A 15,456-nucleotide genomic window follows, 5' to 3' on the forward strand; every position below is an offset into this window, starting at 1 on the left:
TGAAAAGAAATTAAAAAAAAAAAAAAAAAAAGGTGACATATAGCATTAATCCTTGTAGTTGTCCTAACAACTAGTCATTACGTGGATAGGCCCTTCCCACTTATTTTACCAACAACAGCCTAAAATTTGTTGAAAAAGGTGCAGTGACATGGGTCACCGGCGATTTAAGATTGGTGGAATAAATTCCTCTAGGCTTTGATAGACTTTTTCAATACTCAATAGCCCATTATTTATTAGCGTAGATTTTAAAGTATGTATGGGCCATGCTCTTACACAAAAGTGGCCGGGGTAGATAGATTGGTTTTTAATTATTATTATTATTATTATTATTATTCAAAGTTACAACAGAAAAATAGAAATAAAAATATCAACAATCTTGAGGCAGTGTCTCATTTAATAGATTATGTCAGAATAATAATAGAAATAATAACACCGACAACAATAATAATAATTTTTCCTAACTAGACTCTTACTTCATCAAAAGTTGAAAATATGCCCACCGAACAAACTAAAGCAATGCTTTATCCAAGAAAATATACAAATCATAAAATTGCATTTGAAAATAATTGGTTTTGTAAGGAAAACATTTTGATAATTTTCCTTTACTTTCCTCGGTTCTTTCTTTCATTCAAACAAACAAAGGGCAATTATAAGTTGAACATCTGTTGGAAACACGAGAGAATATATTTGGAGATTTCTTAAATAAGAAGTTCCCCTTTTGCTAATGCCTTTTTTCCTTTTTCTTTTTCTTTTTCTTTCTACCAAAAAAGTCGAAACAATAAAAACTAACTTTCATCACAAAACTGATGGTATTAGAATTTGCATGTTAGATAACTTTATCATGAAAAAATATCTCATAAAAAGTTATATTTGCTCTTATTTTTGGGTATAAATAGTTTAATTAAATAATGATAGTTTTTAGTTTGGTTTAGTGTGAGTTGTGTAGTCATGTAGTCATTTATTTAAATGGTGATCAATTAATAAAAATAAAAGGAGAATTATGCTCCGTTTGTTTCGACGTAAAATGATTTCGGCATTTTTCGGTGTTTGGTAGGGGCAAAAATAATAGTTAATCGGAAAATGATTTCTGTTTGACCAAAAATGCTTAGTAAATTTAGGAAAATGATTTACGCTTTTTAAAATCATAAATCATTTTTCGAAGACACCAAACGCATTCGACCCCTATTAAACGACACAGTCGACCTTCACTTCAAGCAGTCGACCGTCACCGAAATCTTGCTAGTACCGAAATATATGGATTCCTGCCGGCTGGCCGGATCTGGCCAGAACATCCCGGCCAGAACGGTCGACTGGCCGGATAGATCAGGCCAGATCTGCTGGCTGGCCGGATCAGGCCAGAACGGCCGAATTTCGGCAATTCTGGCAGATTCCTGCCAGTATGCCGAAATCCGGCCAATCTAGATTCCGACGATTCTGGCAGATTCCTGCCAGTATGCTGGAATCTGGCCAATCCAGATTCCGACGAAATTGTTCGGATTCCAACCTTCATCTTGGATTCTGGCAATAGTAGCCGAAATTGCGGAATTCGGTAAAAGTGGCCGAAATCCTGTCGGTAAGTGACAGAATCTCGTCTTCAGTAATTTTTATATTAGTTTTCATTAATATTTATATGTTTTGAATAAAAATTGATTTTTATAGGTTAATATGATTGAATAAGAATATTAAAAATATTTGTGATTTTTTTTTCCGTACGTGCCAAACACCGAAAAATACTTTCGGCGAAAAATATTTTTCAGAAAAATGACTTCCTTGAAATCATTTTACGACGGAAACCATTTTACGTCAAAACAAACGGAGCATTAATCTCAAACTTTGTGTTTGAAAATGTTTAGGTTCTCTCGTAATCTAAAAAGTCTCTCAAAATAAAAAAAAAAAATTAAAAAAAAAAATTAAAACACATTTCACATTTATATTACATCATAAGACTTTGTCAAACGCACCCTATTTAGGGGAGAGATGTCCTTTCATATATATATATGGGACTGAGAGCAGTGATTGGGAATCAGACAGATCGATTGTCCTGGAGGTTGACTTTCTTCCCTGTTTCCCTTTCTCCTTTCACTATTTCAGATGGGTGCATGCATCGACCTCATTGGATATTGGTTGACATTTATCTTTAGTTAAGATTCTTTGTGGACTTAAGCTCCCACCCGAGTTGAATGTAGACTCAATTATTTAATTAGGGCATCAAATATATAAAATTTTAATATATAATAAAATATTTTTTTAATCTCATATTTCTAAAATTTTAATATATAAAATATTTCTATTGTTGGAAATGGTTGAAAAGTAGGATCTCCAATTTTGGTAGGGAGATCATATGCTTATTTGTACATATGGAAGTTTCTTTGTTTTCTTTTGGTAATCTTTTATTTACTTTGTGGATCAAAGCTTAACCGCAATGCATATGGAAAGTGTCTTCATCACTCCCTCTCTTCTCTTTTTTATTTAATCCATGTTTTAAAAAAAAATGATACAAATCTATTTTTTATCCATTTCTTATCATTGAATTTGTAAGACTCACACTGAATCCTACAATTTCAATAGTGAATTTAAAACTTAATTGAATAGAGATAAATAAAAAATAACTAGGAGATGAATATCTAATATGTCTCATGTTTAAATCTTACATCCCTAACTTTAAACCAATCACAATATCATACCCACAAAGAGAAGATGAAACAGGTTATTGACATTGTACTAAGACTTTGTCTTCTAACATTTTTCTTTTCTTTTCTTGGAAACAAAAAAATTAACAAATAATCCAAAACACAAAACTATTTTTACATTTACTTCAAGTCAAAATTTTATTTTATTTTTTATTTTTTTAAAAAAAAAAACAAAACAAAAACAAAAAGCAATGCATAAGAAACAAAACGACTACAAAACACAAATATTTGCCACTTGTTTCACATGCCCAAAGGGGTTCCAGTTCACATTACGTGTGTGGACCTCAAACTTGGACTCTTTTTTTTTTTTTTTTTTTTTTGGTTAGAAAAAGTTTATTGTGTTTCCCAAAGCTGTAGATAACATCCAAAATATACAACTGCCAAAGCAGAAAACTTTTTTCTAATATATAAAACATTTTCTCAAAATTCATTTTTTTCCCTAAAAATGCTACACTTTTCAAAAAATTTCTATCAAATTTACTTTCCAAATAATGTCATTATCTTAAGTAAATTATTATTTTAAAAAATATATCATCATTTCATAAAATTGTAATACATCATTTGGAGAATAAATTTAAAAAACACCAACCATTTGTCTCCATATCTCTTCCTAAATTAAAGAAAATGACACCATCGCATGCCATAAAGTGGCACTCATTTTTAAACGGTAAATATTTCTTTTTTTCTTTTTTCTTTTTTTGCCCATTTTTCGTATAAGAAATATACCAATTTATCACCGAATATGTAAAACTGAATTAATAATAAATTTGTTAAAGATACCTAAAAAATATATGTAAGATAATAACATTAAAATCTCTCTTTTTCCTTTCAAAATAAATAAATAAATAAATAAAAATCTCTCTTTTTAAACCGAGGGATTGAATATCATGGCACTGGGGCTACGTACGGGTGACGTCATAATTTGGAGATCGGACGGCAAGTGGATTGAGTGGTATTGCATAGGTGGTATCTTCTGTGGGCCCAGGAATGGAATTAAGAAAGTGATGGGTGATCAGCATGAGCCAACAGAAATAGTCTCGCCATTTGGCTCCGTTGGCGTTGGGTCCCAATAGAAAACCAGGGAAAGAAATCCTCGTTCATATCGGGAATAGTTCCATTCCAATTTTACCCTTCAAGCTCCTTCAAATTACGTGTATCAACCCAGTCACAATTCCGCTAGGGAAATAGCCGCCTTTGACTTTGTAGTTGTCGTACTGGAAATTGAAAATGACAATTACGGTAGAACAAAAAGTAGTTAGTTTAAAATTAGAGATTTTTTTTTTGTTTTTTAATCCGAAAAAGATTAATATTTGTTTATTTTATTTCATTAATGATATTTATAATTTTCATCTATTTTTTGTTAAAAGCATTTTAGAAATTAGTATCTTACAATTTAGGAGTATTTTGAAATGAAAAGTTTTTAAAGAGTCTTGAAACAAGAGTCTCACATGAAACAAAAAGAAATTAAAACATGCATTTATAAGGCCCAATTTACACCAAATTATTGTTTTAAAGCAAGCAATGTTTGTGTGTATGCTTTAGCACGATGTGAAGAAACGAACCCACGTGTGCATGTGTGTGAGATAGTTAGCTCTAATGGTACACTTGCTCGAAGCAATTAGATCATAACCGTTTATTTTTTGAAGATCATTATCATACGATCTAGTGATTTGATTTGGATCATATGATGCTTGTAAGGTAGATCCAATGGTTGGATTTACTTGACTATTAATAAAGTAAACTGTAAAATTATTAGTGTTCACAATATATTTTCAAGAGAAACGTGTACACAAAAATATATACAATTTATATGTGAAAATATTCATGTTTAATGATAATTTATTTTAGCATTTTTAGGGGCGATTACTTATCTCGAGCGCCACAACTCCACACATGAGCTTCTCGCAAAGTTATTAGCTCCTTACTTTGCATTACACTATAATATTACCTAAAGTTCTATGCAAAACCCTAATCTATGCTTAAAAAAAAAAAACTCAATTTATACATTCTACCCTAAAAACGTTCGAACGTTTCTCGAGAGTTATTGAAACAGTCTACACCATTGGAATTTGGAACGGTACTCGACATTGTGCAAACCCTTTTTTTTTGTCTCAGAATGTGTAAATATTGTAAAATTTAATCTTGTCCATTCATTATTTTTACAAGAAATCTCATGTTATTTATTTTTTTATTTTTTTTACATCACCTAAGCTAAATCTAGGAATACAAGTTTTGATGATAAGTTTTTGTTTGTCATATACCAATTACAAACTTAAAATCAAATATTTGCTTGCATTGTGAATATTTATTTTAGGGAAGAGTCATAGCCATTGAACAATATATGGATCTAGAGACTAGATCCTCCCTACACTCACTTTCAAAATGAATAGCAAATGAAAGAATTTAAGGGAAAAAAAGAAAATCGAACTTAAATTTCACGCAGTTTGTACTGCACTAAATGTTACCTTTATCTGAATGCTATTGCCCCAAATACCCAAAATATTTATACCAATTTACAAGTAATCCAATTTTTCATAGCTTTGATATGCGAGTGATTTCTCGATAACACAATAAATTGAAATTGTAAAGTTTCAAGAGAACTTAAATTTTAAATTATGAAAGAATCTATACCTTTTAGATTCTGAGCCAACCTAAATATTTCCAAACACAAAGTTTGAGATTTTTTTTTTTTTTTCTTCCTCTCTTTATTCATTTAATGATATCGTTTAAATAGAAATAATACAAGATTTAGACTTGGAATAGAACTCATTAATGACACATACTTGGAGACAACTCACATTTGGCTAGGAGTTAGAGTTTCACCCCTTACACACAAATAAATGCATCGTAATGCTACAATCCAATTAACTCTAACATTTAATTCTAATACCACACTGACACTAATAATAAAAATAAAGCAAATTACAATACTACAATATGTAATCAATTACATGACTATCATATGTAATCCGACTGTAACACTGACATATAAAAAATTATAAGAATATATACTTACTAAATACTCTTAATGCAACATTGACTTCACAACAAAAGCAAATACTATAACATGTTAATCCCTTGCACTTTATTATCATAACAAGCTTCAATCTAGAAAATTACACGAAAAAAAAAAGAAGATATTCTATAATATCTATAATCCCTTTTATAGTCAACTGAAAAATGATTTTCATTTGACAAAAAATACTTAGTAACTTTGGAAAAATGATTTACGCTTTTTAAATGTGTAAATAATTTTTCCCATACGGCAAGCGCATTTGTCCATCTTCTAAATGATGGACCTTCATGTTCAAGCAGTTGACCACCACCGAAATCTGGCCAGCGCCGAAATCCAACAATGTCCGGTCATTGTCGCCAGATTTCGGCCAAATCAGATTTCGATAAAACTGTCAGAATTCCAACAACAATAGCTAGAACCTAATAAAAGTGGCTGGAATCCTATTGGTTAATGACGAAATCTCATCACTTATGATTTTTATATTATTTTACATTAATATTATTATGTTGTGAATAAAACTTAATTTTTATAAATTAATATAGTTGAGATGAAAATATAAAAAATATTTATAATTTTTCTTACGCTCTAAATATCAAAAAAATATTTTTACGTCGAATCAAGGGAGCATTAAATGATTAGGATTACAAATATTATCGCATAAATGGCATTTCCGTTATTTAAATGAAATGATAAGGACAAAAGTCACAAAACGGAACCAAAGAAACTCAGCAACGCACGTGTCGATTTACACGGAGAGTCCCTGTGCCAGTGATCTCCTTCAAAACCCGACTCGCACTCCCATTTGTGTCTCTGTGATCTCTAGCTCGCACTCTCTCACTCTCGTCAACGTGAGAACGAGAAACCCCACCAAACCGAACGCGCCGTTTCGGAGAGCGGAATCTTCATCGTTTTGTGCGGCTTTGAAGCTATGGACGAGAATTCAGCAGTCATCGAAGCGATTCTGAGAGAGCAGGAGGAGGTAGAACTGGCAGAGAACAAGAACAAGAACAAGGACGCCCAAAAGGTCAGCGAAATCGGATGGCAAACGGTGTCGTATCAGAAGCGCAACAGAAAGGCGTCCAAGCCTCCGCCGCGGGAGAATTCGGCGGATCCGCTGAGCCGCCGGCCCAACGGAGCCGCCAAAACAGATATCTTCCGCCCGATCGAGCAGCACTCTGAGGAGCGCCTCCGGCGCGCGCTCGAGGTTCAGCTCGCCGCCGAAGCGGCCGCATCCGGAGAGGGATCGAAGCGGCATTCTGACGACGATGAGAATAGCGACGCGGAGGCCGCCGGCGCCCCCGGCGCCGTCGAGAATGGCGAGGTGAAGCCTAAGAAGCCGAAGAAGCCGAAGAAGCCGAAGGTGACCGTCGCTGAAGCAGCTTCGAAGATCGACGCCGCTGATCTCGGTGCTTTTCTAATTGATATCACCGTAAGCGCCACCTATTCTTCCAAAAAAACAATATCGAATTTCCCATCCACAAATTCTGATCTGGTCGTTTTCATAAAATTCGGATTCAATTTCGTTTATGATGTGATAAAAGAAAGCAATTTTAGCTTTTGATTTCGTTTTCGGTGTTTTGCTTAGGCTTCGTACGAATCTCAACAAGATATACAGCTAACGCGATTCGCGGATTATTTTGGCCGCGGATTCGCGTCGGTGGGTGCGGCTCAATTTCCGTGGTTGAAGACATTCAAAGAGTCCAGTGTTGCAAAGATGGTTGATGTAAGTTTTCGCTGCAATTTTAATTTTCTAATTCGCTTTGAATTTGTGCGATGAGAAAAATGTTGAACGTATGGATCTGTAGCTTGAAATTGATAGAGATATTTATAGTTGAAAAGAGAGTTCAGGGCAAAAGGACTGTAGAGATAGCAGTTTTCGATTTAAGGCGTATAATATGTGGATGTATGCATTTTTCGTGCGAGATTGATTCAATGATGGAAATGATGTATGCTATGATGAATTTATGTGCATGCATGTGGGTTTTAGGTTAGAATGTGAAGTGTACCTTGTGATTCTGTGACTTTGTTTTCTGTCAAATTGTAAGCCTTTTCAGCAAAGTTATGATGTCTGCTCCTTGATATGTTTTGATGTTCGACAAATTGATTTTACATGATTCATTTAGCTTGATCTTGGGTATGCTGTCTAATTATTCTTTATCCATTTACGATTCTGTTTCCATGGTCTCTCGTTTACTGATTTTTTACTTTTGTAATGTCTAATCATTATTTATTTTATCTTTTGTTCAAATTGGAATTCAATTTTTAAATTGTAGCGAATGTCTTCATTCTTAATCATTATTTGATTCTCCAACAGATTCCTCTTTCCAGTATACCTGAAGACGTTTATAAGACATCTGTTGACTGGATGGGCAAGCGGTCTTCTGAAGCACTTAGCTCCTTTATGTTATGGTCATTAGATAGCATTCTCGCTGACCTTGCCAGTCACCAAGCAGCTGCCAAGGGATCCAAAAAGGTGGTTCAGCAAGCATCTTCAAAGTCTCAGGTAGCTTTCCATTGGATCTTGTTTTGTGATTCCATGATGTTGGTTTGGTATGAGAGCTTGGTGTTCTGTAGTTTACTCCTGCATATCCGATGCTTTGGTTCGCACAAAATTGTACGACAAACAAAGTACTAAAAGTTAGAGTACAGTCAAAGTGCAAAGAGCTAGTGTTCATTGAGATTCATGGACACAGACATGGGAGTCATCTCTTCACAAATAAATGAAGCATTGGATAAGACAAATCTGAAAACTTAGAGAATTTCTATTAGATGAACCATTGACGTTTGCCCATTATACATATATGACATGTTTCCGTAGGCATCATTTGGTCATCAATTTGTGAGCATTATGTGCTATAATGGATGCTCTTCTAAAACACATGAAGCTTCTTGTTCTAAATTTTGAAAAGATAGTTGGTGGTGGAGACCATTATAAGCGGCTGAACAACTTTTAGAGGGCTTACAATTTTTGGTACGGCCTGCGAACTTGATACAAATCCAACACAAAATTAGCAAGTTAGACCTTGTTTGGTATACGGAATAGGTATTCCATTAGAAAAAGGAATAGCTAGTACTGGGAATGGAGGATAGTAGAATGAAATAGTTATTCTTATTCTTCAGTTTGGTGATAACACTTATGTTCTTAGTAGAATTGAATCAAAATTACTAAAATACCCAAATTAAAAAAAAAAAAACTGAATTGAAAAAAAACCCCACAGAGATGAAGGCACCAAACCCACCAAGAATCTTGCCGGAAGAGGGACCGACTTTGACAAAGAAGAGGGCTTTAGACTGCTCAAAGTTTTGGTATGTAGTAGGGTAGAAGCATAGTCGGATGAATTTTTTGCCTGCAGTGACCCGTGGGAATACATAAGTGAACTTGGAGCGAGAGAGGTGTGCTATGAGGTAAGGTACGGTGACAGATCAGGGTGCTGGTTGAGCGGCTGCAGAGGCCACTGGTGCACTGTTTTGTAATTGTTTGATGTCCCCAATCCAGAATTGATCATCTAATGATGTAATAGAGTTGCTGGAGAAGCGAATTGCCAATGATAATGAGGATGAAATTTTTGCTTGTGACGTCTTTCAAGATGAAGAAGCCAGGGGTGTAGGATTCTGATTCTCATGTTTTGCATTCTGGGTTTGGAATGCCGAGAAAAATGATTCCTTCAATTTTAATTTTTAATTAATTTATTTTTTTTGAAAAAGGAAAATGATGTGGGATTTGTTTTGGACACTATAGTTTATTCATCTGGGAATAGCTATTCATCTTCATAGGAGAGTTATTCCCATGGGAATAGCTATTCCTAGGAATGAAGTGCAATCAAACAAAATAACAGATATTCCATGTAAGGCCGGCTCGATATATTTTGGGACCTAAGGCGAGAATTTTAAACGAGACCTTTTTTCGTGGGCCCCACTCTCAATGATTGTTGTTTTTGTAGAGTTATGACTTGTATTTCAACGAGTCTTTTTCTGTGAGTCCCACTCTCTTCATTGGCTTTCTTGTAGTCTACATCATTTTAGTTGAGTCTCTTAATAGGAGAGAAAATGTACTGTTTTTTTGTTGGTATTAATTGTTGTGTTCTTGGACCTTTAACTATTTATTTTTCTATCGAAGTTAAAAAGTCTCCAAATAAGAAATCATGCTTCTTTTATTTTTTCAAGACCATTCCAGATTATGATTAGGCTTTTTTTTTTTTTTTCAAACAAACCCATATTTGGGGGCCTTATTCCATTGGAAAAAAAACTGTTTTAGCTTATGATTAGGCTTTTTTTTTCTTTTTTCAAACAAACTTGTTTTGGGGCCTTATTCCACTGATTTCTTTTTTTTTTTTAACAAACCTGTCTTAGGGGGCCTTAAGCGACCGCTTAACTCGCCTTACGGTTGAGCCGGCCCTGATTCCATGGAATAGCCATTCCATTCCAAAGACCTATTCGACGAACCAAACGGGCCCTTAGGGTTGAAGGGTTTGACCTGTTTAATTAAGTAAGTCGGGTTAGGGTTGACCTATATAGTCTTATAATAATGACTTGACATGACACAAACCCGACTCGCAATATTCAAGACTAACAATTTTTGATACAACTTGTAAACCTGATACAAACCCAATACAACATTTGCGTATTAGAGTTGAGGGATCTGACCCATTTAATTAAATGGGTTAAGTTAGGGTTGATTTATATAGTCATATACCCATGCTTCAACTCAACTCGAATCCGACACGTGAATATTAATTGCCACCCATAACTTTTTTAGCATGTTAAATTTTTTTATAAAAAGGCTTGTCCTTGTGTTTTCGAAATTTTGGGGCTATAACCATTGAAGATAGTTTAGGGTTTAATGGGAACTCCAAAAAGACCATAAAGAGGGGATCGGGATTCCTTTCTCACTTCATAGTTTTCCTTCATTTGAATTCTGTGTTGAATATTGTCATATCAAGTGCTAGGCTAAATGACATTACTTGGCCATACATGGCTTTAGACAGTTGCGGTGCACATGCACTTACTATGTAAGAAAACGGCTGTTTTTATGTTAATCTTTTGGTCTTTTTTTACTTTGATTGCTTTAGCTGAAGTTGCCATAAGAAAAAAGAAAAAAGAAGCTGCCAACTTTCACTAGACATGCTGATAATAGAAACCACATTTTTTTTTTGGAGGAATAGAAACTGCATTTTTGTTGACTTTGATTTAGTAAATCACATTACAACTATCTTGATAATAAATGAGGAATTTTAATTTGAACGTCTAAATATTAGTTATTTAACCCATAAAGGTGCAAAGATTGACCTCATGTCATTAAATTCATTATCTAAGTAAACCCAATTGTAGAGAGAGAGAGAGAGAGAGAGAGAGAGAGGTTCCTCTCTCTCTCTCTCCCATCCTTTCAGCACAATCATTTGGTGCACACTGTCGTGCTCTATGTGCCAACTTCAGCAGTTCAAGCTTTGGCACCATTCCCACAGGTCGTTATCCTTATGTTCTTTGACCTTCCTTGGCTTATTGCTGTAGCTCAAGGGTTTTCAAAACTTGTGATTGAAGTAAACATTGAGGCACACGGTGTCAAAGAGTGCCTGTCAGTATATAAATAAAATATTTATACATGAAAATATTTCAGATCAATAAATAAAAGGTTCACAAGTAAGCATATATAGTGTGAAAGTAGAGTGGTTAACTTGCTTGTGTTCAGGAATACACGACCCCAGAAGTCCATAAGTCACTAGAGTTTTCAAAGGAATACTAAAAGCGTTTGATGAAACTACCTTGTGGAAAGTGAATCAATATTGATCCGTGGATTAAGAGTATTTATTCTCCCAACCTTGCAGTTCATGGATTTGAGATCAATTTAGATTTTAGACCACCCTTACAGGAGTATTAGGTTAGTATGGTAATCGGATTGCACTTAGAAGCACCTTACGCTTTAAATAAGATTGGTTTTATTACTTACTAAAAAAAAAGTATGGTTATCAGATTGATTCCTTTCAATCTGATTGTCATGATTGTCTATATCATCATACTACAGCAAAACATTTTGATGTACCAAGAATTTTTAATAACACTAATAATTATTGTATATTACGAGAATATTTGTTAAAAAAATTGGAATTGTGAATGGAATTGGTAATTCATGAGTTTCCTATCTTCTGGTCAGCCAAGTGAGTCAATAATTTGGAAATGGTATAATGTTGGATCTGCAGGTTGCCATATTTGTCGTTTTAGCAATGGCACTACGACGAAAGCCTGATGCGTTGATCAGTTTATTGCCTACAATTAAGGAAAACCCGAAATATCAAGGACAGGATAAGCTTCCAGTCACTATTTGGGTGATTGCTCAGGTGAATTTTGGTTTCAGTGATAATCTAATCTTCCCAGTATGGTCATTTCAAATAATATAAAATAAGTAATATAATATGAATTTAAAGCCAGAAATTGGATTTTGATTTGTATAGGCATCTCAAGGAGATTTAGTTGTTGGGTTGTACATGTGGGTTTATTGTCTCTTGCCTATACTGGCTAGCAAGTCAGGCTGTAATCCGCTATCCAGAGACTTGATTTTACAGTTGGTTGAGAGGTTAGACATTTTTGAGATTGAACATAAGTTTTATTTGTTATCTTATACATTTTTTCTTGTACTTTTTGGATCTAAACTATAGCTTAGTTCCTAATTCTGGAACTTTATCATCTCCTCTTTCTCACTTAATTTTTTTTATCATTATTATTGTCATCCCTTGAAATCAGAATTTTAGCTTCCCCAAAAGCTCGCCCTATTCTATTAAACGGTGCTGTCAGAAAGGGGGAGCGCGTGGTGCCACCATCAGCTCTTGAGCTTTTGATGAGATTCACCTTCCCAGCACCATCAGCTCGGCTAAAGGTGGGTATTTTTTGGAGTATCTGCTATATATTTCCAATATGGTATGTATTTTTTTTTAAAAAAGTTTACTTGTAATCTATCTTTTGCTTAGGCAACTGAAAGGTTTGAAGTTGTATATCCGACCTTGAAAGAGGTTGCCCTTGCTGGTTCCCCGGGAAGCAAAGCAATGAGGCAACTTACACAACAGATTTTGGACATTACAATCAAAGCTGTTGGAGAAGGTAGTGGCAAACTCATAGTAGACACTCCACTCTAAATCTTCTTTTCCTTTTCTTTTTTTTTGGCGGGGGGGTATTTCTCTTGTTTTACGACATATAGACTACTTTCGCAATACAGGAGTGTATGGTTGTGACTTTGTATCAGAGTTTGACTTTAAAACTCACTTGCAGGCATCACTGACCTATCAAGGGAAGCAAGTGACATTTCTGTTTGGTGTTTGACTCAAAACCCTGAATGTTACAGGCAATGGGTGAGCATTTGAAACTCATTATTACATTATTTTATTTTCCAATTTGAGAATTTTAGCACTCCCAACATATTTTTGTTTTTTTTTTTTAATTTCCCTATTTTGAGGCCTGAGGGCTTCAAATCCTTTTTTTTTCTTTGGCTTGCACTAAAATTTGTTTGTATGAGGCTGTGTTGATGTGAAGCCCAAGATATTTGTTCTCCTCGCTATCCAATGCTTCCTTTATGTTGCATTAGGACGTTGGGGAACTACATTCCTTGTTTTAATTCCAATTATCTTTCAATTAAATAGTATATCCAATTATGTTCACATCATTGAGTTTTGTCTTTGATTTGGAAACAGGACATGCTTTACATGGATAATCTTGAAGCAAGTGTAATTATTCTGAGAAAGCTGTCTCATGAATGGAAGGAGCACTCTGCCAAACATCCTACTCTGGACACTTTGAGGGAAACTCTTCAGAGTTTCAAGCAGAAGGTAAGCCTTTCTCAGATATTCTAGACAAGATAATATATTGGTTTAAGCACATTGAAACCCTGTTACATAATTCTATGCTTCCTTCTCATAGAAAACTGCTCAGAAACGTGGCCCTAGAACAGCAGCATGCCAGCATGTCCCTTGTCTTCTTCTCCTTAACCACCAAGCACACCTCTCCCACCACTCCCCCTACCCTTTTTACCAAGGGGGTGTGGGAAGTGAAAAGCACTTTAAGCTCGTCAACTTTTGTTTTGTGATTTGCATCTTAAGGATTCTCTTGAATAGTTCTGAATGTCCTTTGCCAAATGATTCCTTACATAGAATTCATCTGGTGTATTTTTTACCGGAAAAATATGCCGACTTTGGGATGTATCTGATCCAAACTTGAAGTTCACTGTACCTACTATCATGTGTAAATGGAAGTGTACTACTCTTGCTCACATGTTTCACTTTTGTGGTCATTTAGAATGAGAAAGCATTGGCAAAGGGAGATGACGGTGCACACTATGCATCATTGAAGGACGCGGACAAGTACTGCAAGGTGATTTCGAGGCATTTGTCGCAGGGCCATGGATGCATGAAGAGCATGGTCATTGTGTCTCTTGCCCTGGCTGTAGGTGCTGTTATTACGTCCCAAAACATGCATTCTTGGGACTACAAGAAACTTTCAGAATTGTTGAACTTCCCCTGAAACATTCCGAGTTTAGTCTCGTGCAGAGGATTGGCCGCAGTTAAGTGGCGCACTCTATTGCCATATAGGTTTAATTATGTCCGGCATAGGTCAGTTCTGCAGGAAGCCCTGTAACTAAATGGGCCGAGGATGAGTAATTTATTCCAATACTGTGACCAAATTCTATTGGGTTTTAGTGAAATTAGAATAGGATGAGGAGCAGCAGCAGCACCTGCAGCCCAAAGTGCATGGGCTGACCATTTACGGAGTGGTGTTGTGCCTGGTTTTCATTTGTGGGTCGGGTCAATGACTTGTTTTCCTTTCATAATGGTTAATCTATAGTGGGTTGTTTTTATGTTAAATTTTTAACGTGCATGATGACTACACAGAGATGGAAACGAATGTTGAGATCAATAAATGCTTCAAAGGAAGTTCCAAATGAATGCGCTCTTTTTAATGCGACCTTTTCTAATTCCTGCCACTAATTTATGTTCTCTCAACTCGAACCTCATTCTTCTGCTGTTGATGTTACGGATCAGCCTCACTCTTCAGGCCAGCAGCTATGCCCACCTCCGAAGGATGGAGGGGCTATACAATGAAAGAAGCGTCGAATGGGCTAATTTTAGCTTGAGATATTATATATTATTATTCAAAGACACAATTCCTGACTATCTTGATTTTTGCTCGCATAAGCAAGCTAAACATTTTTACTTTTTATATCACATCAATAATTTTTTATTATTATTCAAATAAAAAAATTTACTACAATACAAATTTTTTTTACTTTTTTATACAACTTTTTTTTACTTTATACCACATCATCACTTTTTACTACTTTCAAATTATACAAACATTTACTAGACCAGGCCGAGGTTCCTACTTCCATGGATTGACGACGCAAAAGCTGGACCTACTGTTTCAAAAGATTAGAACTTACACATTCACCTATTTGGGTCGTAGAGATTTTATAGTTAATTCTCAAGAATGAATGATAGAAGAATGACGAAATAATACTAAATAGCATTTCACCAAAAGAAATTTCGGCTTCTAGGATGCTCGCTGCAACAAATAGGTGAGCCTACACTCTACAGGCAGGTCAAGTTTTATCGGCAGCAAAACTAGAGCCATCCATGAGCTCAGCTGCTCAGGGCAGTCTCCCAATCGACCTGCTTTATAATGGGAGACAGTTTGCAGTGGGGCCTGGACGCTTTTCTTGCTTAGCGGTGCAGGTGCCATAGGTCATAGGCACGTCATTTGTGCTAATTGATA

At 35.3% G+C, this 15,456-nt stretch overlaps 1 protein-coding gene and 1 non-coding gene across 2 annotated transcripts; both read left to right on the forward strand.

Annotated features, from left to right (window-relative positions):
• The first annotated feature begins 6,467 nt into the window (after positions 1-6,467).
• On the forward strand, positions 6,468-14,549 carry LOC133859389 (uncharacterized). The gene is made up of 10 exons (XM_062294780.1): positions 6,468-7,135; positions 7,292-7,429; positions 8,021-8,209; positions 11,901-12,038; positions 12,153-12,274; positions 12,442-12,574; positions 12,666-12,795; positions 12,964-13,043; positions 13,383-13,517; positions 13,984-14,549. Exons 1-10 carry the CDS (start codon positions 6,635-6,637, stop codon positions 14,206-14,208), a joined length of 1,791 nt encoding a protein of 596 aa, XP_062150764.1. The 5' UTR covers positions 6,468-6,634; the 3' UTR covers positions 14,209-14,549.
• LOC133862157 (small nucleolar RNA snoR136) lies at positions 13,153-13,296 on the forward strand. The gene has a single exon (XR_009899177.1). It is a non-coding gene; the product is annotated as a small nucleolar RNA snoR136 (small nucleolar RNA).
• Positions 14,550-15,456: the final 907 nt, after the last annotated feature.

Source organism: Alnus glutinosa, chromosome 2 (assembly GCF_958979055.1).
Source record: "Alnus glutinosa chromosome 2, dhAlnGlut1.1, whole genome shotgun sequence".
In the NCBI taxonomy this organism is placed as follows: Eukaryota; Viridiplantae; Streptophyta; class Magnoliopsida; order Fagales; family Betulaceae; genus Alnus; species Alnus glutinosa.